Below are 27,561 nucleotides of genomic sequence, written 5' to 3' on the forward strand. Positions count from 1 at the left end.
TTTGGCCGCAGCCTCACATGCACAACGAAATGAGCCTAAATTTCCTGTTCCACAGTTCCTCTCTGAAAAAGGTCATTCAGCCAACGAAGGCTGCCCTGTTTGTTAAGTAAAACATTTTTTGCAAACTTAGGAACATTGCACTTTGTTGTCCATCTTCTCACTTCTGTTCAAGGGCATGTCTTCCTCCGTAGGAGCCTTTCCCAGGCTGGAGAAAGGCAAGTAGCTAACGATCGTGCATCATGGCTGATGACTTGACGAAGGGACCTCCAGAGCCAGACACCTGTTTCTGCAGCCTCAACCAGCCTGCCCGGCATTAGAGCTGAGAGCAGGAGGAAGCAGGTTTTGGCCATGAATCGAGAACTCAGGGCATAGATGATGTGCGCAAGCTAAACGGGTGCCCTTGCAAACACAGTCAGGATCTTCATGGTTCTTCAGGGAGCATTTGTTAGGCAGATAGTGATGCAGTTTTGCAGTTCATCCAAGAAAGTGAAGCTTGCACAGTACCCTGCAAAAGCAAAGTCTGTATGAAGATGGGAATATATTAGACTTTGTACGAACTTTGGATTAAAATGTTTTAATATTACTTATAAATAAAGAATTTCATTTTCTCTCTGTTACCTGGGGGTCAAACAGAAGCCTGCGCTCCCTACTGAAATCAGTAATTTGGCAGCTTAGCAAAATCTGTATTAATAAAGACAAGAGGCAAATATTTATAAAACATGCATAGTCACTCAGTGTTACTAAATTATTAATAGTGTCTGGTTCTGGTTTGTATTGTCATAGTCACAGGAAGCTGCAGTGATGTCAGTGGGAAAACACGCATCCATAGCAAGTTTTAGGTACATTTTGTGGGGGATTTTCTTCACTACCTTACTTAGGAGAGAAGTTTTAATGGTGCATTTTAATTTATTTTCCATATTTGTATGTTGCTTATGTTTTTTATCTGAAAGGAACTGTGAAACTCTCCCACTGCTTCCTGCCTTAAATTGCTGTCTCTGGATTGCAGCTCTGATTTCCCTGTCATGACACATTGTCAAGCTTTGTCTCCTCTTGAAATTATCACTAAAATGGTACACTGGCAAGCAGCCCCATTTTTAATGGTGGGAGATTCTGAAATATTTTCTGTTATTTTCATAATAATAGTTGGTAATTCCCCAAAGCTATGCATTCAATTTAATTTCTTTTCTTTTTGTAGTCCTCTGAAGCAGTGGTAAAAAATCACTGCTATTCCATCTTAACCTCTCAAGAGATGAGCAAAAATAAGTTGCCTAGCAAGCAGAAGTACTACTGCCTGTGTTAAAAGGTCAAGACAAAAATGTGCTGAAAACTTTCTGGATACTTATATAAAGAGATGATTTATGACTTGGGAGTTATTTATTGCACAAAGGGGTCTGTATTTGACCCTCTGTGTCCTGCTCTCACACACTTAATGTCACTTAAAGGAGAGGAGTAACTATTTCTTGAACAAACATTCTGATATTACAGAAAGATAACAGCTACCTCTCAGTTTAAATAAACTCAGAATTGTGCCTGGAAAATCATTTGTCATCTGCTATAGAAATGCCGGAGTTCCTGTTTAAGTGATAGCAGAATGAAATTCTTCTCACTCTTTGACCATGTACTAAAATAGCCAGCAAACGAAAAGCTATTGTGTTTATTTTCTATGGGCAGCTACTACATGTAATTCTTTTCATAGAAATCCATCACACAATATACATGTACAGTTCTGAATATGCCACCTACTCCAACCTTTACTATGCTTCAGTTCTCAAGATCTTTGTATCAAACAGCTCATGTGTCACACGTAGCAAACATGCTGCACCTCTCAGTTGGGTGGATTTATTTCTGGGGTACTACAAGCTCAATTAGAGTGAGACATTAATTCCATACAGAATTAATATGAAGAATTAGTAGGAAATGAGAGCTCAGTTTCAGTTTAGGCTTTATGCAGATCTTAGTGGGAGGGAGTATAGGGAAACTATGTGTTTTACACAAAGACACTTCACACACCTATTGCCCCTACACTCTCAAAGTACAATTAATTGCCTGTCTCCCAGTGTTTTAAGGGAGAGGGAGGAGAGGGAACCACAGCTACCTTTCTTCTGATTTGTAAGACATGGGAAAAATTTCTGTGAAAAACAAAGGGAGCACAGCAGCTCTGCCATGTAAGTGCAAAGATACCCTGTCAGCCATACGATACAATAGAAGGCATCACTGCACCCCACGTCTCCAACAATATAATCAGAAAATCTGACAGACAAAGGCTTCACTTTACTCCTCACACAAAGTAAGAGATATGTCTGGATTAGGCAACCAGGGTGAACCAAAATGCTTCCCCCTTCCTTATCTGCTGCTGTGAATGCATGAAAAGTGGATTGTACATCAAAATATGAGGAGGGAGCAGTAAGCTTAACTTTATTAAACTCTCAAACTTTGCCACCAAGTTTCAGAATTCAAAATACTTTATTTTCTTTTTCTGCCTCATCTATCTCAGCCCAGACTGTTAGTTAATTCAGGTCCTGCAATAAGCTCACCTGGGCTGGCACAGCCTCTGGCAGCAGCTGGACACCAAGCAGGTTCAGCATCCCACCTGCAGGGACTCTGTGGCAGGGTCAGGACTCTGGAAACTGATCCAGAAATCTAAGTGGCTATGAAAATGTTCACGGAAGCATTAAAATAACATTCTCTTTTTGTTATTTATTATTCTTCCCCTCCAACTGTTTAATTTTTTTTCAACCATTTGTGAAATTACTATTCTGGAAACAAATGCACTTGCATTCTCACAGAATATTTTTCTGAACTGATGACCTGTTTCAAAATCATAGAATCACAGAATCTTAGAATGGTTTGGGTTGGAAGGGACCTTAAAGATGGTCTACCATAATCAGGCATACCTTCCACTAGATCATGTTGTTCAGGGCCCCATCCAATCTGGCCTTGGACAATTCCAGGGATGGAGCATTCGGAACACCTCTGAGCAACCTGTTCCAAGGCCTCACTGCCCTTATAGTGAAGAATTTCTTCCTAATATCTAATCTAAACCTACCCCCTTGAAGTTTAAAACCATTCCTCCTTGTGCTATCACTACACACACTCAAAAAAGTACTTCCTGAGCTCTCTTGTAGCCCCTTTAGGTATTGGAAGGTGCTAAAATGTCTCCCCAGAGTTGAGTCTTCTCCAGACTCAACAACCCCAACACTCTCAGCCCATCTTCGTAAAAGAGGTGCTTTTCAGCTTGTTAGAAAAAAAAAATGAAGACATGATGGAGAAGTGGTTATCCTTCGTAATAATCACAGAAGCCTTAATCTCCTGAAGAAATCTTCTCCCTGGTGTAAATCATTCTAGCCCACTTTCCCAATTTCCTGTTGGTGAGGTATTGCTCGGCAACATCACACATGCAGGTCAACTGCAACTTCATGACTCTGCTGATGTCAATTTTTTTGAGGCCCACACTAATTTTTTTTTCAGAGATTATGTTGTCATTTAAAAGCATTTAAAACTACTTTCCTAATCTTCCTACTGTAATACTAGCTCTTGCTTAGTCTAAAGCTGTGTAGCTATGACTGAATATTGCCTGGAGTGTCTAAATATTTGGAAGTAAAACCAGCCATTTTCTTCAGTAGTATATATAATGAAGTGTGGTATAAGATCAAGCCTTATTTTAATTATAAGGTGTCCTTTCTCTTACTCTGCCTGCCTTCCCTGTTTTTTATGCCAACAGCAACTGTTTAATTTGACTTGAAGGAAAGCTGAACAGCTAGCCTGAAGTAGCAGATGAATCATTCTAATATCTCATAACTTTACCAAATAAAGGCCACTCTCTTCAGGAGCAAATGTCAGTTTCCATCACTTAATGGGCTTATAGGAGCCCATGTAGCGAGCAGAGACATGCTCATGCTGAAAAGCTGATTGCCAATGATGAGATTTGCAGTGTGTTGCCAAACTGCTGAGTAGTAGTGATATTCCTGATTTCCAGACAAACTTCAGCACACAGCCTTGTGCCTGAGCAAGTGCTGAAGGGTAACAAATATATGACTTATTGCAGAAGTTCCAAACCATGCAATCTCCCAAAATATAAAGTGCTCTTCAGTGGGCCACCACTGGCACTGGGGCATGTCCTGCCCTTATTGTGCTTAGGTGCTGTAAGGGTGCCCTTCCTGTGCGAAGCCCTGGCGTTGCCCTCACAGTTTCATCCAGACACTCAGCTACTTCAAAGAAGTGCCAACTAAATATGGATTTTTATAAAAGTAAGCACTTGGATACAGCACAGACACCTTTTAAATGCTGAGTACCTCATGAAATTGTCAACTTCCTTGCACTTGGAGTATCGAGAACACAAGTATGGGGGACAAAATTCTCCAGCAACCTACACTAGTAAGCCAGGACTGCCAGAGCCAAGCGCTCAGGGCCCTGAGTTAAAGCAGCATTTGTCTTGCACCCAAGCCTTAGAGCCAGGTGAAAAGCCCAGAGCAGAGCCATCGAGTGGGTGGCTCCCTGTGCCCAGGCGGCAAGTTCGCTGGGCAGCATCTCCCTCTGGAGGCTCTCCCCAGCTCCTGCCTCCTGTCACCAGCCCTAGTCAGGCAGGGCAGTCCATCCCAAACCATCACCTGAATGTCAGGCTTGGGCAAACTAGACAACTTTTAGCAATTTTAGCAGATGTCTGGCTCAAAATAGTATGTTTAAGGAAAAAAAGGCATTCTGTAAAATTAATATTTTAGGAATTTGGGGTTTTTATTTTTAATCTATTATCTAGTTTGTGAACCTTTCAGGATGGTAAAATGCTACTTTTCTCTACCATCCTGATCATTAGATACACACTTTTCCTAAAAGTATGGGTAGGCTAATAGAATCAGATGCAATTAGAAAGTCAAAGTTGAGGATTTTAAGAACAGAATCTAATCAAACACAACAGTTGTCATCACTGTCATAGTACTTACAGCAATTTTCCTTTTAAATTATCCATGTGTTTTCACCAGCACAGAGACTAGTCACTCAAGACATTTTAATTATATTTTTATATCCCAGTCTCATTTTGTTTGCGTTTCTTTTTACTAGAAATGGGATCCATACGTGCCAACATGTCTCACACTACTCTGAAGCTACATTTGGATTATCACAACTTTCAAAAACTTGATGACAATCCTAAGAAAATTGAAAAGCTGGAACCAGAGTTTCCACAGAGATCATGTGACCTCAGTAAACCTCTACAGAGCCCCAGGGTCTCCCTCATCACAGGGGCAACAACATGCCCCGTCATATTTTTGATAGAAATCATGGAGCATGATTCAGGCTGAAAGGGAAAAATTTCTATCGAGCTTCTAAAATGTCAAGTACAATGTCATTTAGCACTGTAATAAAAAAAAGCAAAACCTAACAAAAAAAGAAGTACTCTGATTAGCATGTTGCTTTCTAATGAATGTCACACATTCAGCAAAAGCTCTGGGCTTCAGAAATAATAAAGTAGTGACTATGTAAAAAAATCACTGCAGTTCACTGGTAACTCTCAGGGAATCTCCTTTATGAAGTGAATCTTTCTTTGAATACTTTTGTAATTGGACACATCTTAGGACCAAATTCTCTCTTCAAAGGGTAGATATTAAGATCTCACTAAAGTCAATGAAACCTTTACAGATCTCAGAAGGAAATTTGGCATTCATTGGTGTTCCTCTAGGGTGAAGAGAGAGTAAGGAAAAATTGTTCTAATTAACGTTGTTTAGCTGATGGAGAGAGACAGACCTTTTTAGATGGTGATCCAAAGTCATTAAATTAGATGATGAAGATGGAGACGTCTTCTGTTGCCACTCAAAATAGAAGATCCAAGGAAGAGTGGCCACTTTAAAAATCATGCTTTATGAATCCCACATTATAGATACAATGGAAGAGTCCCCTGAATATTATTGGACATGAACCTAAACTAAACCTTGCGCATAAAAATTTGTCTTGCAAATGGGCAAAGTTAAATTTGCAAAACACATCCTCAATTTTTTTAATCAATTATTATTAACACACTGTACCCAAGGGAAGTCTCTTATGAGTCAGCAAAACAAAAGACCAAGGATGCTTCTGACCAAAGGAATCTACAGTCAAAGCAGACCACTCATGAGATGGGAAACAAACTATGCCTTGTAACTTTTCTTCAGACATCTCACTGCAAATGTTCCTGTCTAACTCCTAACATCTGCCACCTTTCATACAGTCTTCCAGCAAAGTGTGTGTCAGTGTTAGTACAAGTTTTTACTGCTCTGAAACCAATCTTCTCTTTTTCAACACAGTGCTTTGTGAGACAAAATATCAAATGTTTTATTACACTGTAGACATTACAACCTCCAGTAATTCTTTTTTTACCTCAGAAAAATGTGGCATTATCAGATACAATTTTATCTTTGTAAATTCATTTGTGCTGGTCCTCATTCACTCATAATTCAGATATTCAAAGACATCCTTTTCTACCATATGTATTAGTAATTAACCACAGCTTAATGAATGGCAATGGTGGGATTTCTTGCTTCAATATTTTAAAGGATTGAATTCTTTCTCACCTATACATTTCTTGTCTTTTTACAGATTTATTGTCTCTTTAGCTAGCTATATAGATGGTTGTCTTCAGCTGTTTCTCAACTGGTTACAAATTTCCAAAATTGACTCTAGAGGATCAGACTATTATTCTGACATACAGAGTATTTGGACCTAAAGATCATGTGCAGGTCTTTTTTTACATAATTTTTGAATAATTGATACAATTGTTACACAGTTCTGTTGGTACATGATTATCTCACTTCTTTATTCTTTTTAACAGACCCTATAAACATCCCACTTGAATTCTCAGTAATTTAGTGTTTACTGCTGTCCCTTTACTGTCCAATATACTGAAATGTGTAAAGAATCCTGACAGTTTTTGACATCAGCTTCCTTTGAAGTTCAATGGGACATAAACACCTACTGCCCTTTGCATCTTTTCAGAGCTGCACCCACAAAATACTGGGGCATTTGAATTATACCAAATAATCACTTGGTGGAATAACAGCAACCCAGAGGGGCAAGTATCTAACTGCTTTATAGATTAGAGCTATGGCCCCATAAAGAACAGAACCGTAGAATTACCTACATCTAAAAAGACACAAATTCCCAAATTATAAGAACACAGAATTTGAACAGTTTAGGGTTTTCCTGATACTAACCTTAATCAAATTAGATTTTACAGCTACTGCTGTACACTTTAAGAGCCAAAAATATTATCAAGTACAGGATATTGCTAGATCAAGAAGAGTCATCAGATATAAAATACCCACAGTGGAGAGCTTCAGTTGCTGGTACACAAGCTGCCCAAATTTCATAATGACACAAGAGTTTACAGGTGCAATTGCTGTACTCTATCAATGACTGCTTCATATAGCTGAAAATCCTACAAAACATGAAAAATCACTTTTGTGGATTCAATCCTAAGCAACATTTTGGAGTCAGCTCAGAAATAATTAGAAGTTGAAGCACTTACAGTTGAAGCTTCTGAAAAACTCTGTAACTTCCAAAAGACATCCACATTTTTCTGTCAGCTCTGTGTGACCAGCATCACTAGTAGATGAGAGCTGGAGCACATCAGGAGAGTCTCTAGAATGCAGCTTGTCCTGCCCAGAGTAGCTCTCTCACTCTCTCTGGGAGAGCTGTGTGACATGAACCAAAGCCTGGGAAGTGGCAATAACCAGAAGTCTCATTTTAAATGCATGCTCTTGATCCAAACCAAAACACTACTGTAGATGCTTTCCATTAATCCCATGGCATGGCAGTTAAGTCCTTTTGTTCCAGGTTTTCAATGCTGTTGCTGTCTCATGGTGTTCCAGTTCTTTATGCATTATATCTTCAGAAAAAAAAATATTGCTTGACAGTAGGAAACCGAATTCTGAGTGCCCTGAAAGTGCAATTTAGCTTTCTAGGCTTTTGACTTGAAAGAAGGATTTTTTCTAAAATAAACAAGAAAAACAGGAACTTTTGCAACTGAACATTTCACAGACCTTGAGAAAGACTGCATCAGTTAGGAGTTGTCATCTGTAGATACACAGAGCTGCAGAAGAGAACAAAAGAAAAGAGAAGGGAAGGGATGCCAAGGCGAGCCAGGCCAAGCCATGGGAATGGAAGGCAAAGCAAGGCCAAAAAAAGCATTATCATAGATGATTTGCTGTGAATTCTGTGATGTTTGTTACTCCACATGTTTGATATCATAAAGCTGCCAAGTGCAAGGTAACTTTCACAGACCTGTCAGGCAGTTGTGTTAACAACTACTGTTCATGTCCAGTGCCACAGATTCAGCCGGGCTGCAGAAAGAGTTCCTTCTTCAGTTTCCTTAAGAGTTTGCTGGAGCAAGGTAGGTATGTTGATGTATCAGTATAATCTAAAAATTCACTGGGGTCAAACAGAGATCTGATCAGAAAAGGACTGAGTAGTATTCATTTCCTTATGTCCTAGGACTTCTACATGTTCTTATGGTCCACTGTGAATCTCTCTGGCTTTGCTGCCTCCTTGAAACAGCTCTCTCAGCTGTGTGATGTTCTTTTGCCTCTCCAACAGTCTTCTCCATTTCTTCCCTGCAACTTTCCTGTTCCCAGACTTTAATACAGAATGAGTACCCTACTGTTATCAACTTCTCCATGGCCATTATTATTGAGTTTGCAGAAATATCTGCTGAAAATATTTCACTGGTTATTTTCAACAGCAACAAATGAGTTGTCATTGATAAGTGCAGAAATAAAAGTTAAACATACTCAGATTATTACCTCTTCACATTAAAAGCAAACCTTGTTGAGATATTATAAACCTAGATCTTGTAACTGACAGTCTAATAATTTCCAATAAAATGGTGTAAAAGAATATATGCAATGTAAAAGTATAAACATTTTCTGTCATATGCTTCTGTATGTTCACACCTATATTTTTGTACAAATAAGGAATGCATGAGGCTCATTTCCCCATAAATACAAAAATTAAAATGCTTGCTGCCCTAAAAATGCAGACAGGACCATTTACCCAGGAGAGAACTCTGCTTTAGCATGGATTAATTTGTTCATGACGCATTCTTATTCTTTATAAACTTTGCAGGAACCCTAACAGATAAAACTATTCCGAGGTCTGTGTTTTCACTATCAGTGATGCTTGTGCAAAAGCAAAAACAAAAAATTTCTTGGCAAGACAGTAAGACACCAACATAAGCTCAAGGCTATTCTTTTTCTACATAAATTTCAGTGTCAAAGCGGTAGGAAAACCAAAATAGTTTTCAAGCTGCTGTGAAAAATAGAAAGACAGCTATAAACATAATTATTCAAGTGAGCCCTGTTAACTAATAGGGAGATTTTTGAAGGCCTAGTGCAGAATTTTCTAAACATATTTTTTCTTCCTGATATGCAAGTTAGATAGGTAATAAAAAATTATGGTGTTTTCCTCCTTTGCAAAAAATCTCACAGTATCAGCCAGGTTGAATTGGTTCCTGGCAGAATACATGTAGAGGACAAATCCCAATGTACTTTTGAACTCCATTTCTTCAGGATCTCTGTTAGATGTTCTGTGTAGCAATACCTTCTGAATGAATCTGCCTGGGTTCGACTTCTATCATTTCAGTGAAAATGTGCAAGACTGGAGAACGAATATTTGGTCCTTAGGCATGTAAAAGAAGAGATTATATTTGAAATATGTTTTCTTTTGTAACACAAAAAGAAGATTCCCAAAGGATCGCTTGTGTGCTGTCACTGGTCTATGAGCCACCTCAAAAGGTACATGCCCTATAAGAAAAAGGTGCCCATTGCTGTGATGGCTGGCACCTGTTACTGTAGCTGCTGCTCTTCCACGTACGTGGCAAAAGAGGGCAGTGGAGCATTGTACATTTCAATAGATTAAACTAACAATCCCTGCAGATCTTTTATCCACATTTCTTTGCTGCTGAAATTATTACAATTCCTAACAAAGCAATCATATTGTATTAATAATATCCAGACAGTTTTAATAGAACACCTCTTTTGCTTTCATTGAAAATGGCACTTCTCTCCTAGTGAGCCCTGTAATCAATTGACTGAAACCTCAATGCCTTCCAAATCAGGACAGGAGGTATTGCATTTTCACCCACTAATGGGATTCTCCATTTTGGTTTCATTTATGTTACCTCCTTCACATACACTTCAGGGAAGTTGGCATTCCTGCCTATAACACATCTGTCTGAGTTTAAAATGGCCTACAGTAGTTTAGGTGTCCTCACATGGAATGAGTTTTGTTTCCTTTCCTATGTCACTAACAAGAAATTGTGTTGGTTTTAGCCAATGTACTATGGCCAGTCATTGCCTATGTTGGGTGATTTCCTGATTTATTGGGCAGTTCTACCTTCTGAATCATTCCCAAGGGTTTCTAGACTTTGCACCATGTCCATTTCTAAATGTGTTCATTCATGCAACTTTAAACATTCAGCAACACCATCTGTTGTTCCCATATTTAAGAAAAGAACTTGAAGGTCAAAGATGCCTTCAAACATTTCTAATTTTACATTGTAATATTATCAAATGTGAAGTTTGGGTTTGCTCTGGTTTCTCAATTGGAGTCTGGGATGCTGTTTCCTTTCATCGAAAGGAGCAGTTCCCACTTCTGCGTAAGTTGACATAGATAGTATGTCATTAAAAATAATGACATATTTAAGATGAATGGTCACAGTGAAGAACCCTGGCCTCCCTACCCAACAACCTTTCGTCTTGTCAAAACCAGCCTTTAGAATGACAAAGGTTTCCAGTGTCAATATACTCCTCAGGATGGCAGTGCTCTAACCAGATTTATTAACAAAGCTCTTTCTTTACCTTTATAAGCCAAAGTCTGGTACTCAAATGTCATTCACTTCAAAATCCCACATTTTATTTAATGGCTATAACATGTCAGTACTGTCTCCAATGTTCCTTTGATGCAAAAAGACAAGGGGATGTGACAAGTTAAATTTTGATGTGCCACATCTAACCTGAAGTTTGAATTACTTATAAATGTTTGGAAAATTACATAAAATGATAGTTTAGTGATATGTAGCCCATTACCACTACATTCTCAGAACAAAACACAGTAATCACCAACATTATTATCTTATTCCGGAGCTGTTTCAAGGGTAGCTTACTGGACTGGGATACATAGCGCTGGTTTATAAGCCTGGTTCTTCCATGGTCCAAGTAGTGAATTTGAGGAAGTGCCTCCAGCTTCCTTGGCTTTTGTTTCCTCTCCTCTAAAGCAAGGGGGGCTAACATCCATCTTCTCTGTAAAGTGTCTGGACATCATGGTGTACACAGTTTTCATATTTACAGTATAGAGCCTGGGTATGATTTCTGTTATTACAGTTTTTGTTCTATTTTTACTGTAATATTGCATTATTCCTACTACTACAGCATTTTGCCTCCAGGGTGCTGGGTCCTGAGCAAACACAAATGCAGGCTGGTCAAAGTTGACTGCTGTTTACATTTGAAAAATATTTTCAAAGTGTAAGACCATCCTTTCCACACCAGTGCACTTAAACTTACAGGAAAATCGATAATTTTCTCTACAATTCACTAGGCCTTTTCCAGTAGGTGTTTTCAGTGCAAAAAGGCACAAACCACCCTCAAATACAAATAGAAAAACCTTGCAAGAGTGCTAAACCCACAGATTGCTAGCTTTTTTCATGAGATGTTTATAGAAATATTTTTATGCTTTGGTTAACATTCTGAGACACAGAACAGCACTTTTCTTACTGGAAGAAATGTCGTTTAGTTTTTCGTTTTATTTATTCATTTTGTCCTTGGCCAAATAACAAAGCAATATAGTATTTCAGTTTTGTACCTAACAAGCAATCTAAAATTAAGTCTTCCTTTCTCCTCTCCTTAATTACTTTTTGATACAGATTTCTGTATAAATATATATTTAGACTGATTTTTAATCTAAAACTATACATAAGAATTTTATCATTTGCATTTTATATTCAATTACAACATTTATATAAAGAGATACATATATAGAGACATATATCGATATATATACACACATACATATAGCTATCCAAAAAAACTAATAGCTTAGCATGTTGAGGTCAGGTGAAAATTAAGTGACTTTCCAAATCTGTATTGTCAGTTATAACACCGCAGAGTTCGCATGGTGCTTCAGCATCAAAAGAAGGGCATTTCACTGTCACATATCAAAGCTGAGGATACTCCTGAAAGAGAGAACTCTTTATCCAAAGATGCTGAGTTAAAAACGAGGCAGGCATGGACAAGCCCCTGTCCTGACCAGAGATAAAGTTTATCCAGAAAGTTAATTCAGAAGGGCCTTAAATTAGAGAGGGAGTTTATGTCCATTCTCATTCCTGTTGACACAAATGTAATGAAAAGCCATAGAAACTTCCCATTGTCAGGAATTCTAGGAGCTGCTTTTGCAAACCAAACTTCATTTCTAGGGCACTGCCCAGCCCGTGTAATAACTGTGACCTAAATCTAAGCAAACAAGGAAATCAAGGTCTGTTCAGTGGTAATGGCTAAACAAAATGACCACTTTCAATTCAAGCATCATTGGTTATAAATGCTTAACATATTTTTAAATTCACAATAACAAATCCTTTCTGTGCAAACCTGAATGCAATAGATTGCACAGAATGTTTTAAAAAACAGAATGTTTTAAAAAACAGAATAGTTATAATTGGAAAAAAAGAAATCAGCAAAATGCAGGTAAATAATAAGATTTATTTGTGCTTCTAAATTTAAAAAAAGTCAACTTTTTACACATGGAAAAAACTAAATCAAGCTTTCCTCAGCAAGGACCATTATTCAAAGGACAAATTATTCTGGGCCACAAGTGCCATCTGCTACTATTACAGCAAGGGAAAGGAAAATGTAGTCACTTTCTGCCTTGAAAGTGCTTATTCTCCTATCTTGATATGCTTAAAGGTGATGATAATTTTGCGTTTTTCATCCTGTCCCCTATCAGGGCACAAAATCTGCTGCCTACATGTGGAAAGAGAAATCCAGCACAGGTTTCCATCAGAACAGCTCTATGGGAGGAGGATGAGGTTGGCGGGTGGCTATAGGCCTGCATGTTAGGATAAGGAAGTATGAAGGGACTGTGTCAGAACTGAAATCAAGCAGTAGACATCATCCAGTCAATTACAAGAGCAGTATCTACACTCTTACAACATAAGAGTTCTGAAACTAACTACTAGCTGAAGTAGTATGAGAGAAATAAATGGATTTCACAGTTAAAGCAACTGCTTTACTGTAGGTCAGAAAGAAATGAAGTTATAGTACCACTGCAGGTATCACAGGAGTGCAAAAGAAAGGTTATTCATGGGCTCAATTCAACCAACAGATATCTTAAAAATGGCAAATTAAGAAATGTATTTTACTCTGCAGATTAAAGTGCTATTTAATAAAATATTCATTGAATATATTGCTACATGTCCACACTGGGTCACAACATCAGGTTGTTTTTTAAGATACATCAACATAAATGTTGTATTGTGCACTGATCTTGTTTTCAAGCCTGCATCAAAGGGTGACTGCCACAATACAGCATGTCCTGAAGTCAGTCCAGCTCTACACTTCCTTGCCTCACCAGACACTGGATAGCCTCTGTCAGGGTAGATTCTTCTCTGTCTTCAAAGTCTAAGAAGTGCACCTGCAGCTCGCCAGTCTCCAGAGAATTTGCCTGACATTTATCCATCCATCCATCCATGCTATACTATATACTGATCTATTCTTCCATCTATTAGCGAGGTGTGCTGCACTCCCACAAAGCATAGCTACAACCAGTACACTCCATTCAGGATGCTGCCTTTCAGTGAACCCTCTCCTTGCTGAATCTCAAGAGGCTTTCAGTTATTTTTAGTTATCACAAAAAAAATACATTTGATTTCTCCCATCATCTAGAGAACCTAGCTGTGTAAAATAAGTCTAGTTTGCCTAGCTGACATTTATAAAATAGCAGCAGCATACTCACAAACAGATCGACTCCTTTTTGGTATGTACTGAGGTTCTTTGCAGTGCTGATTCTTTCACTTTCATGAAATCTGCTGAACTGAAGGCACTCATTACATAGCTACACATTTTTCAACCACATAACATGAACCTTTATATTTCACGAGAGAACAGTTTGCCTTCTAATTTAGCAACATTTTATACAGAACACACATAGCATGTTATTAATAAATATTTTCAAGTTCTGTATATCATATCAATAATTGCCAAATCATCCCAAAAAAGGCTACTTGGCTAATGGGCCAAGAAGAGTGACAAAGGTAGCTGGATGTCATGCCAGCTACATCACTTATTCAGTTGCTACTGTTTGCAGCCTGAAGAAGGACTCCAACCGTTTATTAATGCACATATTTATCCTCAGAACCAAAGCCTTTGCTAATAGAAATTGGCACTGCTCCACTGAAGTCAGCTGAATGTTTGTAACAAATGAACAGCTCCCCCACAGCAAGCAAAATTCTGCCTTTCTTTATGTATCATCCCACATGCCCATAGGATTTTGCCTACGTGATTAAAAGAGAATGACTCACAATAGTGTCTGCAATGTCTTCCAAGCCTGTCCCAGCCTCTTCTGTTGTGCTATACCTTCCTTCTAGCTGACTTTGTTTCTGATGCCGTAAGTAAGAGAAGAAACCCTTGGCTGTCAATAAAGGTAATACTATTTCATAACACCATCACATATTTATCCGTGGAATTCGCAGCACCTCCCACATCCAGACTTGAGTTAAATGAATTTGGTATTAATGTCTTGTTCCTGGGACAGGAACAGGCAAACACTTATTTTCTAAAGGCAGATTCACAGAAGTTCTAGAATAAACACATTACATGTACTAACTATTTCCAGTTAATTTACCTGAATATTCTGTAAAATTTTAAAAAGGGAATCATCATGCAAATTTAATAGACAGTACAGGACCTTGCTGCTTCATACATAATTTAGTTTTAGAACTAAGAGAGCTTTCATGAACTCACATAAAAAGAAAGTTTTCTCTTCTCTTCTACTTTTAATTTAAAATCCCTCCAGGCTTGTAAGCCCACGAGACCAAAAAATTAACGTCACTTCAGAAATCTCAAAAATAGCAGTTTATACATTCAAATATGTAACAGGTTTTTTTCTAGGCTCAAAATGTTTTCATCATTATTTGACACATCTCAAAAAATCCCAACTGAGGTATTAGAAATGTGGCTTTTTAAGAGTTTAATAAGGTGGGGGGGGGGGGGGGGGTGGCAGTGAGTCTGTGTACTAAAATGAGAGAATCAGTGTTTGAACCCCTGACAACAGATGCACTGCAGCTCTCATTCATTTTGGATTTGCACTGAAAATAATCACTCTTGATAGCTTAGCCTTGTAAATTTGGATTACACTTAGGTGTATAATGGAATGTCAGAATAAAGGAGTTCCACTATCACCCTGTGAAACCTCCCTGCTCTACCCAGCACCTGCTCACCATCCAGGATGGCAGGCAGGTGTTGTAGCACAACTCCCAAGCACTGAGAAGGACTTTTCTACCGGGGAAGAAAAGGTACAATGGCCTTTTGCATTAAGTACCTTTTTCTCCAGTTACTATTCTGCTCACCACCTATATATAAACTATGAGTAGTCTGGGTATGAGATGACAGGCTTGATGCTGAAGTGTGCCATTCCCATGAGGTTGTTTTTCTCTACAAAGCAGTTCACATTTAAGCCAGGCAATACCTGAAAATCCTACTGTACCAACTACCCGTATTGACATTACATCTAATGTAACAGATTTTGTACAGCTGAAGACAAACACAAAGTAAGATAAAAATTGGACAAGATTATGGAAAAAAATTACACTACACAAGAGTGTGCCCAGCATGATTATATTATAGTCAGAGCAATGAAACTGAATTAATTTCCAGTTCCTAGAAATGTGCTGGAGTCCCCACAGAGGTGTAAGAATTAAATAGGCTATAAGTACATTGTGATTTTTGTCTTCGACCTTCAGGCTACTAATATCTGTGAAGTTTTCATTCTCCATATATAAGCACAGTGGTCATCCTGCTGCAGTGATGCACTGCTGTGTACCACTTCAGCTCCAGATCATGTCATATCCAGAAGTGTTGTGTAGGAATTGTAGATGTAAAATGTAAAGATGACCAGGACTACTGGTAACGGATCCCCACCCAGTCCCAGTCTCAGTCCCAGTCCCAGTTCTGTGCCTCCATCCTTTTGGTTTACCTAGCTAGTACATGCCAAGAGGTAAGGAAAGAGTGTGTAACAACAAGCCAGCTACTACTAATTCCAGTGGAAGACTTTCAAGAATACATGGTTGATAGGATCATAAAATCCTAGAATAGTTCAAGTTGGAAGGGACCTCAGAAGCTCTGTAGTCCACTCTACTGCTCAAAGCATGACTAGCTTTAAGGATAGACCACGATGCTCAAGGGATCTTGAAAACACCCAAAGGTAGAGACTGCTCAACTCCAGCTCTCAGCAAACCTCAGCATAGGAAAGATGTGGACCTTGCTGCAAAGAGTCCAGAGGAGGGACACAGGAATGACCCAGGGAACGTATCACCTCTGCTGTTACAGACTGAGAAAGATGGAGTTGCTCAGACTGCAGAAAAGAAGTCTCCAGGGAGAGCTTATAGCAGTTTTCCAGAAGCTAAAGGAGGCTACAAGAGAGCTGGAGAGGAACATTTTACAAGGGCATAGAGTAATAGGACAAGGGGAATGGCTTTAAACTGAAAGAGTTTTAGACTTAGGAAGGTTTATATTAGATCTTAGGAAGAAATTCTTTTCTGTGAGAGTGGTGAAAGACTGGAACTGTTAGCCCAGCATAGCTGTGGATGCCCCATTCCTCAAAGTGTTTGAGGTCAGACTGGATTGGGCTTTGAGTAACCTGGTCTAATGGAAAGAGTTCCTGGACAAACTCAAACACAAAAAGGAAGCCTACAGGGGGTGGAAGCATGGGCATTCCCACATCGCCAGCTTGTTTACCCCCCCTCAAAAGAAGTTATTTAGTTCCTCAGCCTTCCCCATGTCCTAGGAAACCACCTTCTGAAGAGAAGTCACATATTCTTTAGTCTTTCTTTTTATCACCCACAGATCTATAGAAGCTTTTTTTGTTGCCCTTGATGTCTTTGACATTCCTAACCTGATCCCTGGATGCTTGGCCAGTTTCACTGTATTCCTCTCAAGCTACCTGTCCTTGCTTCCACCCCTTGTAGGCCTCCCTTTTGTGTTTGAGTTTGTCCAGGAGCACCTTGTTTAACCCAGGCCTCCTGGCATTTTTGCTTGACTTCCTCTTTGTCCTCTTTGCATCACTCTTGGTCTTGGAGGAGGCAATCCTTGAATATCAACAAGTTTTCTTGGGCCTCTCTTCCCTCCAGGGCTTTATTGCACAGTACTCTACCAAGAAGACCCCTGAAGAAGTCAAAAGTCTGTTCTCCTGAAGTGCAGAGTAGTGAACTTACTGTGCACTCTCCTGGCAACACTAAGGATCTTGAACTCCACTTTTTCACAGCCACTGAAGCCAAGTTCAATTATGCTGTATCAGTCACTAGAAACATATACTGATGAGTGTCTCTCTGTGTGCTTGGTGTCTTCCTTTTATCTTCACCGATACCAAAACTTCATTAAACTCCCACTCAGTTATCATCCCTATTAAGTGTGTCAGAATGGTATTGCAGTAGGAAATAAAAACAAGTCATTAGAAGGGAGATTGATTGTAAACTTGTTTTGCATCACAGAATATTCTGAGTTGGAAGGGACCCACAAAGATCATCTTTTTAAGTGAATGGCCCATATGGGGATTAGACCCACAATCTTAGTGTTTTAAGCACCATGCCCTAACCAACTGAGCTAATCTCATACACACATCTCAAAAAGGTGGTGATGACAAGTATGCCCAGAAGTGTGCTAATTGTAAGAGTTTTATAAGAAACATGTCCTGCAAGCCAACTAACTGTCACATATAGTTTCCATGAAGAGAAAAACTTAATGAAGACCTTGCTTAATTTTTGCTGTAGGTATCACGGTGAGTTTGTTAGTTATTCATTTAATATGTTTCACAGCATATGCAACTCACCACAGAAGTGGAGCAAAGTAGCAAATAAAATTTTCACCGTGTGCTCAGGTTTACTCCAATATCCAATACATACAGAAGAGACTATTCATACAAAAGGCTATTTTTTTCCCCAACCCTTGGTACATACATTCCTGTATTTCATGCACACCCAAACATTTTTTTACACAGGTGCTATATAAAACATTATAGCACCCAAAAAGCATCATAATCATGCAGCAGGTTTCACTGTGTGTAACTTTTAATGCTCAGAACCTCGTGGGGGTTCTTTATTCCTCTGCACTTACAGACATAAACACAGAAGATGTATTACATCAAAGATTTGTAAGAAGGTGTTGACTGTTACTGTTTTTAGACAAAATATTTCAGCTCTGCTATCTTCTCTCTGAGATGCTCTTTTCTCACATATATTTCTTGGTCATAACAGGTTAATTACTAATAGTTCTTTTCACCAATAAATAGAGGCTTTGCCTCTTTGAGGTCAATGGAAAAAGCAAGACATAAAATCTATTTGTTATTAATGTAAGTCTCCCAGGCCACAAACCTGGAACTCTTTTTTTTTCTTAAAGGGAAGAGATCGTTAGCATTTTCTTTATCAAAATGATTCATCTAGAATTTCAGTACACAATATCACTTGGTTTTGATCATTAAGTCCTCAAGAAAGCATCTCATTTTCAACTAAATGTATTTGGGGAATTAACAGAGTCAGGTTTCAAAGATAAAAGAATAAAATCAATAAAAAATAGGTAAAGATTCTCAGCTTGCTCTAGAGTTGCAAATTTCTAATTCAATCACATAGATTGCACAAATGTGTGTTCAGATACACACACACGTCTGTATGCACATGTATGTATATTTGCATAATGCGTGTATATGCACTTTCTTTAAAGGAAAGTGGCAATTTTTGTGCTGCAAGAGTCTCATTTTATTTTGCATTAGTTGCAGTTCTTTAAAATCTGAACACTCTGGAATCTCTGTTCTTCTGTCCTGATATAACATTCTTCCTTCTTTTTCCCCCCATTCCTTTCTCTGTCTTAAAGTCATGATTTTTCCCCCATTTTATTCTCAACCATAACCCACACTCAAACTATGTTCTACAACAAAACTCTGATTGTCACCTTATTGGTATCCTTTATGTATGATTTAATGACTTGTGAAAATGCCAGTAAAAATCTTGAGTATTCCAAAGTAGTACATAAAATAAGGACATAATTCAAAACAAGGACATAATTTTCAACAGCAGATAGTGTTATGAGCACCTTCAAACTGAAACTCAAATTTTCTCATTCGGGAAAAATTTTAAAAGCTATCAGAATGCTTCTAACAAGAGCAGATGCTTACGTGCAACTACATCCATATTAGCAATTAATATTAGCATATTAAAAGCAACACATAAAATTTTTTTAAAGGACATTTTAGAGGGTATTAGGATATTTGATCAAAAAGCTTAGATTCATGTAAAAGAAAATAAGCAAGTGTGTGCTGCTTTCCAATACACTCATCATTTTGTCAGCCCACTTCAGAAAAATCAATTCATGCAGTTTGTCTACAAACCGCGTTACACACTAAGTCACAGTTCAGAGGATTAATGCTTAGGAGGGAAAGGAGAAAACACTCATACATCAACGAAAAACTGGGGAAAAAGTCATCTGTTGAGAAATGGCAGTGGAACCTTCCCATATGTTCAAATGCCCAGTTGCAGCCCTGATGCAGTGCCATGCAGCAGGGAGGGAGCAGCCAGGTGAGCATTTAATGGCACATCCATACCTGACGTGTGAGCAAAGCCAGATCTTTAGGTGAAGGGCAAATATGCATGTTCTTTACAACTCATTTACACCACTACTAAGAGGCAAAGATATGGCCTGCTCATGCTGCAGGTTTAATACACTTGTTACAGTGACACTGTATTCCCTATCACTGTCCCAAAATTTTTCATTTAAACGGCCCTGCAAGTTTCAAGCCCTAGAATCATGGTCTAAGTTATACAATCAATCCCAACAGTCATACCTCTGAGATGTTTATAAACACACACATCATGCCAAGTACTTGTCACATTAACAATAATCTAAGGCTCAGATTTTAAGGCCACAAGGAACAACTATGAAATCATCACCTTGCATAAAGCAGACACTAGAAAACCACTCCTAGACCGAGCCCTCCACCAAATGGGACTGATCTATGTGTCTTGACTGACAGCAGCCTGAAGGTTACTCTACTTTACACTCACCTGGAGAGGAAAAGGTACAGCTGAGCACTCGTATGACACAAGGACATCTTGAGGATGCAGCACTGGCCATCTTTGGACCTCGGCTAACCTTTCATCTCTGCGGAGACCCTCCTATGCTGGACTGATCTTCAATGCTCATTTTAAGCCTGTTTTAGGGAAATGGTATAAGATACATAGAGGGCATACCATGAAGATACTGATACTTATTAACCCATTTTACGAGGAAGAAACTAGAACATAAGCAAACCTGTGATGCTCATGGCCCAGTTACTCTTACATGCCACTTTTGATGTGACAGGGTTCCTGGGACCATGCTATATAGCATGCTGCCTTGAAATAGGAATTAATCCATAAAATTCATTACACTTCTGCTGATGAAAAAGTGGTAACTTCTTCACAGACTTTTTCCACAATAAAAATGCAAAGCTTTGAAATATCCTTTTACACAATTCTTAAACAGCCTACTAAATTACTCTTGGACTAAAAACATACTTTCAGAGCATGACATTACTAATTTTTGCAATATGGCAAAAATTTCCTTTGGCTTAAGGAGGAACACATTAAGGAGTCTTTGCTTTGAACTACTCATCATGTTACAACCTGTCTTGCAGCAAAAAATACTTATATCTATATCTACTTGATGCTATCATACTCTGCAACTGAGTTGTAGATGGTATTTCGGACATCACCTTTGAAACCCTACCATACATTAAGAGAGAGCAAGCTGGTGAAAATTGTTGGGTTGGGGGAGGAGCATCTAATAACTCCAAACAGAAATAAAATCATCACCAAATTTCTGAGCAAACAAGTAAGTATAAAAATATGGCTTGTAGGTACTCCACTGTAACTGATTTCATAATTTTTTATTGTATTAATAGCTCTCTCAACTTTAGTAACATCATGCTGTTTCAAATTCACATGCTTATCTGCCAATATATTTCTGACTCTTGAAACCAACTGCAAAATTACACACTGAATACACCAAGGCCAGGATTTCATTCTCTTCTATCACACATCACGACAATAGGAAAAGGTGAGTTTCAGATCTTTAGATTTTGCATTTTTGATACACAATAGTGAACACATCCAGTATTGATCCAAAGCCAACACATCTGTGACTTCAACTACAAATCAAATTCAATGCTACTAATCATTGTTCTTCTTATTTTTAGGATGTGTTAGGCAAGAAAATACCCATTTGTTTTTATACAAAAAATGCTTATATATATATTTATATATAAACACAAATATATTTACCTTATTTAGAATAAAAGCTGTTACAAAAAAAATTTCTACATCTTGTCTCCTAGAAACAATATGCTTAAAATAATAATGAGCCAGCTGGAAACACTAGTGGTCAGACAACAACTGACTGGACTACTTCATGGTTTCTGCAATTATTAAGCTGATTAACATCAGTTATGATGGGTAGTAAAAAATACTTTTGGTCTTATCAACACCTCAGATATATAATCACCTGCACATGTATCTCTTGATACTTAAAGTGAAAACCATTATTAATTTGCCACATTCCATCCGGTTCCATAAATAACAGTTTGAAATACTGGTTTACTGTGAAATAATTAACACTAAATGGCAAAGCCTCTATAACTGTCTCACCCGTGAGCTCCTGCCAGCTGGAAGAGGGGCAGCAGGTGTGCACCACTGTTAATTCAAAAGGGAACATGTGACAGAACCTGACACATCAACTTGTGAAGAGGTTTTTGCCACTTAGGTAAAAACAAGTGTACTGACTGGTGAAACTGTAAATAGAAAGGATAAAGAAGAGGACTTGGAGGTTATTTTATTTGTACATACCTAAACGCATAAGAGGAGACAGAGCTATGGCCATTTTTAAAATGCCTGTTAGTTTCCCCCTCCTGCTCCTCCTTCCCTTGCAGTTCAGAGCTGTTGAGTAACAGACATTTCAGAGTGTGTATGGGGGAAGTAAACAAATCCACTGCTGCTGTAGTTGCAGGGCAAGGAAACATTGATGTCACTACTGTTATAATCACATTAGTAGCATGTGTTAATGGTAATGTCATGTTTGATCAACTAGTCAGGTCAAAAGCCCTTCAAAACACAATCTGAACAGAAGCACAAACCAAAATGGCAAGGGAATCTACTTCCAAACAGTTTTCTCCCACATACAAAGCCCTGTTGCAAAGGTGAGCGTTCGGTCACCAATACTCAATGTCAAATCATCCTGAACCACACAATTACACTTTACACTTGGCCAGTTGCCCGTTCCCCCACTTTAAACCCGAATTAGATTCTTCTCTTATTACCACTGTGAACATGTACCCCACACCCTGCGGCATCCAAATACATCCCGCCGGGGATAATGCAGGCAGGCAGTTTGCTCCAGTTCCCGACACCTTGTGTGTCAAGGACAGAAACAGTTACAGTCCAAGTGTTTCGGACCATTTTTCTTCTAGTAGTCTTTTCCACTTTAAACGGAATGTGTTGCTGTCTCTCCACTTCAGCACAGGGTATTCAACACAACCAAACAATAAGAGCAAAAACAGCCAGCAACAAATTCTCTCAGGTGGGAAAACGGGTGGACAGGTGGTCTTGTGTTTCAACATTGTCGGCACGTACATATTCATCAATTGTGTACTTTTTCATCAACATTTTTTGACATTGCCGAGCTTGGGCATGTGGTAAACCCTTTAGCGTTAACCCATTTAGGGAGAGTAGCACATAGGAAACGCAGTCAGTGAGACCAGACAAGGACTTCTACTATCCAGAACTTCCCATGCACATCTTTGTCATCTCCCCCACTTCCTTCCACTAACCTTCCCCTGGGAAGGAAAAACTTGTCCCGCTTCACATCCCCTCCCCGAAGTCTGCCTGCTGGCGCTCTCTGGATACCTGACATCTTTCCCTTCATTTTCCGTAACTTCCCGATTTGCCCCCAGACTGATGAAGCGTTGGCTTTTCCCTATCCCCTGGGCTCACCTTTTCGGTCTGCCTGGCGGCGCAGCCACTGCCTGCATACCAATGTGGGGCCGCAAAGGCAGCGCGGCGGCCGCCCTGAGGCACCGCACCCGGCCCCAGCCGCTCCCGCGAGCGCGCTGCCCATTGCGCGTTGTCACCTCTCAGATATTAGAGCGGGGGACATGGGGACGGGGGTAGCCACGATTTATCCCGGCCAGCAGGATAGGTCCTGCATGTCCCCAGGGGACACGCGTGCCTGCGTGCAGCAGGCACTCAAGCACGCACATCCACTGGTGTGTGTGCGCGCGGCGTGGGGCGCCTGTGCCACATCCATGTGCGTGCGTGTGAGAGTGAGTGTGTGTATGTGTGTGCATGTGTGTGTTGTGTGTGTGTGAGGGGAGGGGAGCGGACTGGGAGGGAAAGAGGAAAGCAGCCCCGCCGCACCCGCGCACCCCCGCGCCGCGGAGAGCAAAGACTCACCGGGTCACCCTGATCTCTGAAGGTCAGGCTCAGGTTGGTTTCTTGATCGCAGTTGTCCTCCGGGCCCTTTCGGCTCGGTTCTTCGCTGACGCTTTTTTTTCCTTTTTTTTTTTCCTTTTTTTCCTCTTTCCTTCCCCTGCTCGGCCGCGGTGGCGGCGGCTGCCGCCCGGCGGGCTCTCGCTGCCGCTCCCGGCCTCGCGGGGTGAATCCCGGCTCCTAAACCGTGTCCCCGCGGCGCCGCTCAGATCCCATGGTCGCAATCCACATCGCGGCAGATGTACCACAGAATCACGTAGAGGATCAGCAGGATGGCGAAGATGAACAAAGCCACCAGGATAGCCTTGGTCACCGGAGAGATGAGGGACTGCATGTCACCCGTGGACCAACGCCGAGAACAGACGACTCGGGAACTACACGGGGGCAGCAAGCGCGGACGGATGCCGCGGCCCCGCCACCGCCGCCGCCGCCAGCGACCCGGCGGGCACCGGCGGCTGGCGCCGATCCGGTGTCGGGAGTGCCGGGGGCTGCCTCGCTCAGCGCCCCCGCTGCGACGCTCGAGCGGGCGCGGCGGGTCCCCGGCGGGCGGGACGGGGCGGCGCGCACGGACAGCTCGGCGCGGCGGGGCGCCCGGCCATGGGCACCGCGGCCCCGCCGCGGCTTCAAGCCCGTCCTGCGGCGGCGGAGGGGGGCCGGGCGCCGGCAAACTTAGGCACGGGAGTGGCCCATGGGGGACAGGTGTCAAGTGCCCGGTTGCCCTGCAGGTCTCCGACGAAAGCCATCCACGGGGGAGGGAAAGTTGCGGGCGGGACGCAGCGGGCGCCGCCGCCCCCGGCCCCGAGGGGAGCGTGCAGGGGCAGTGGGAGCCGCCGGCAGCGCAGGCAGCCCGGCCACGGCAGACTGGGACCGCGCCGGCCGGCGTGTTCCGCCCAGCCGAGGTGTTCCCTCCCCGCCGCTCGCCCCCACCTCCCTCCTCCTCCTCCGCCGCCGCCGCCTCCTGCGGTCCCCCCGCCTTCCGCCGCGCGGGTGCGTGCCGTGCTTGTCACTGTGCCGGGGTGCGAGCGGACGGGGTTTTCTTTCCCCGTGCAACCCCTCCGCCCGCACTTGGCACCTCCACCATCCTTACTGCCCACCGGCGACCGACCAGGAGCAGGGGCCGGCGGCGGGAAGGGCGCGACTGAGGCTTGTCGCGTTTTCTAAGGTCACCCCTCCCCATCCTCGATAAAATTAAAAGGCTTTTTTTTTCCAGACAGGTAGGCATGGCTAACTTGCCAAATTTTTCCCCGTGGCTCTGTGGTCTTTGGCATACGCGCCAAAGGTGCCTCAGGGCAGATAGCGCGAGAATAGGATAGGAAGATGGAAATGGGATGAAGGACCATCGCTTGCCTCCTCAACCCCAGCAGCAGCTCCGGTGCATCTTTCAACTCAGCTCAGAGTTCTGTAGCACCAGAAGTGGCCATAGCGCCCCACATCACGTGCGTGCGCGACAACCTTGGCACTCAGTGCCTGAAGTGTGCCCAGACATCTGACTGCCGGCCCGACACAGCTGGCCAGGTCCAGGCTTCCTGCCAAGGAACCAGGTGCCCCACGTCCTCCCCTCCGCTGGGAGGCAACCAGAGATGCAAGTACCCTTCCCCTAAAACACCCAAGCAGGTGGCCAGCCAGAGCACCCTCAGTGGGACACCGGCTGCTCATACAGCATCAGCCGCTTCTAGTGCAATGAGAAGAGTTGTCACATTGGATGGGGACAGAGCCAGGTCTTCAAAGAAGGTGCTCGCTGGATTTGAGTTCTGGGTGCAGCCATATCAACGATACAGAAACACTGCAGAAAATCATGGAACCACGTAAGATAGGGCTGAAAGAAACGTGGAGACATCATCCCCCAAGAAGGACAAGAGCAACTTTATCAAGAGGGAGAAGTTAAGATTAAAACTTCAATATATAAAAAAATGGATAAATAAAGGATAATCAAATTTGAGAGGAAAAAGGTAAGATATTGCTGTATAGGTATTTGAGAAGTAAACACCCTGGAGAAAAAAATTCTAATTAATGATGAGCATGGGGATTTAAAACAGAATGGAAAGAAAATATGAAAGAAATATTAGGCTCTTAAATAAGGAGACTTCCGATACAATGAAATGTCTAAAGGGTGTGAGATAATATCCCAAGAGAATGTGTTGCAGGACACTTTACTCAAGTTTTCAAAAAAGCTCAGCCTTTTTGTGCAGGAGGAATGGTCAGCTCTTTAGGGATACCCACCACACTGCCTCTGCCTCTAATGTTTTAGTTTCTCATCTGCAGTATGCAGATGGCCATATTTCCTTCCTTTTGGTGTGACCACCTTGCCCTGCAAGATTTTCACTTAACATTTTTTGGCTTTTGAAATAATGACATGTTTGGAGCTGTAATGCCACCAGGGTGCAAGTACCAAATTCATAAAATGCAGCTTGGACTCCAAACAGCATCTTTGCTCATTATTTTATCATTCCCATTTCAAAGGCGTGCTGGATTCTGGAGGCAGATGGCTGAGTGCTTATGCCAGATTCTTTGAAACATATTTTTTTAATCCTCTTGCTGGACATCAGTATTTCCTTTGTAGAAAGGTGTTGTTCTATGCAGTCTAGTTGTTCAGCTGATTTAAGCATTTGTGTATTGCCATCAGCCTTCTTTGGCTTGTCAGCTCTCAATAAAGTGGTACCAAACCTGGCAGTTCCAGACACAGCAGTAGCAATGGCATGATGCTGTACCAAGTGATGGCTGATAATCTCCATACTTGTCAGCATGAGAAGCAAAATAGTGCACCATCATTTCTAAGCCCAAAATGCATTTGATTGTGTAACATGTGCAATCTGTTCTGTATTGGTTTTGAATTCTGTTTGTTTAATTTGCATGTACTTATGCACGAGGGCATCCCTGAATAATTAAAAATATATAGCTTCTCTGTGTTTGATGTTCTGTCACTGGTGGAGCCTGAGCCAACACAGAAATCACAAGTTAAACAGTAAATATATTGCCAAAGCTGTCCTTAGTTGAGAAAGCTGATTTAAACAAGGAAGTAAACATAAAAACCATCTTAGTTTTCAGATGTCTTATTAGTAAGCAGTGGGGCAGAAGGAAATCGATCTTTGCCGAGTGAAGAGAGATAACAGTGACAGAAAAATCATTTTAATTTCCACCTTGTAAGCTGATATTAAATTAAACAGGAATACTAATACATGTAGCTTTTAGTTTTCTCTTTCTCGATTCCCTTTGAAAATGTGCTGCAGCAAATTCACATTTGCAGTGAAGAACATTCACAAAAGACGGGTGAAAAGACCCACAGTCCGAAGTTAATACAGGCAGCTTCAAATGCCCAAATTAAATCCCACACTAACATGCTATATGCTTATGCGACATAAATGGCATGAGGAGACTGGGCTGTTTCTTGTTAAGTTCACAGGCAACCTTAGCCAATATGAAGTTATCCTGACTCCCTGTGGGCTCTCCAGTCCTCCTGACAGGGTATATTCAGATATGCTAGAACCTATTGGAAAGGCAGGGTCAGTTTTATATTCGAAGGTTTGGACAGTCTATGTCACCCTGAATTCCACTAATGGGGAAAAATGCTGCTGACTCACACTATATCCCTGGTCTGGGAGACAATCCGAAGCCATCAGATCCCTGGGTATGGACTGCCATGTTTTAGAAGGGAACAGCCAGTAGTCTGTAGTGGTGAATAAGGCCAACAGAGACTGCTGCTTGGAGAAGTCGTAACTATTAACCCTCTCACACCATAACCTCAAGATTGACAGCAAGGCAAAACCAATGTGTTTCCCTCTTTCAGTGAAGACAAGGACAGATTGAGAAGAAGACTGGTGAGTTCAGGT

General features: G+C 41.1%; 3 protein-coding genes across 3 annotated transcripts in view; 1 reads left to right on the forward strand and 2 right to left on the reverse strand.

The window, feature by feature from the left end:
- ZBED1 (zinc finger BED-type containing 1) overlaps positions 1-20,309 on the reverse strand; it is a 50,669-nt gene extending 30,360 nt beyond the window's left edge. The window contains exon 1 of the mRNA XM_071548318.1: positions 20,279-20,309. The gene's annotated coding sequence lies outside the window, so the exon portion shown is untranslated. The remainder of the gene's footprint in view (positions 1-20,278) is intronic.
- DHRSX (dehydrogenase/reductase X-linked) overlaps positions 1-23,787 on the reverse strand; it is a 218,515-nt gene extending 194,728 nt beyond the window's left edge. The window contains exons 1-2 of the mRNA XM_071548368.1: positions 23,699-23,787; positions 20,279-20,424 (exon numbers count right to left, since the gene is read on the reverse strand). Coding sequence (XP_071404469.1) covers positions 20,279-20,348 — 70 coding nt within the window. The 5' untranslated portion in view covers positions 20,349-20,424; positions 23,699-23,787. The remainder of the gene's footprint in view (positions 1-20,278; positions 20,425-23,698) is intronic.
- LOC139668648 (bcl-2-binding component 3, isoforms 3/4-like) lies at positions 23,575-24,936 on the forward strand. The gene is made up of 2 exons (XM_071548382.1): positions 23,575-23,731; positions 23,944-24,936. The coding sequence occupies exon 2, from the start codon at positions 24,007-24,009 to the stop codon at positions 24,874-24,876; it is 870 nt and encodes a 289-aa protein (XP_071404483.1). The 5' UTR covers positions 23,575-23,731; positions 23,944-24,006; the 3' UTR covers positions 24,877-24,936.
- The last annotated feature ends 2,625 nt before the right edge of the window (positions 24,937-27,561 follow it).

This window comes from Pithys albifrons, chromosome 1 (genome assembly GCF_047495875.1).
Source record: "Pithys albifrons albifrons isolate INPA30051 chromosome 1, PitAlb_v1, whole genome shotgun sequence".
In the NCBI taxonomy this organism is placed as follows: Eukaryota; Metazoa; Chordata; class Aves; order Passeriformes; family Thamnophilidae; genus Pithys; species Pithys albifrons.

Coding starts and splice junctions, on each gene's coding strand:
- LOC139668648 (XM_071548382.1), top strand. CDS start 24,007: ATGGCGAAGATGAACAAAGCCACCAGGATAGCCTTGGTCACCGGAGAG.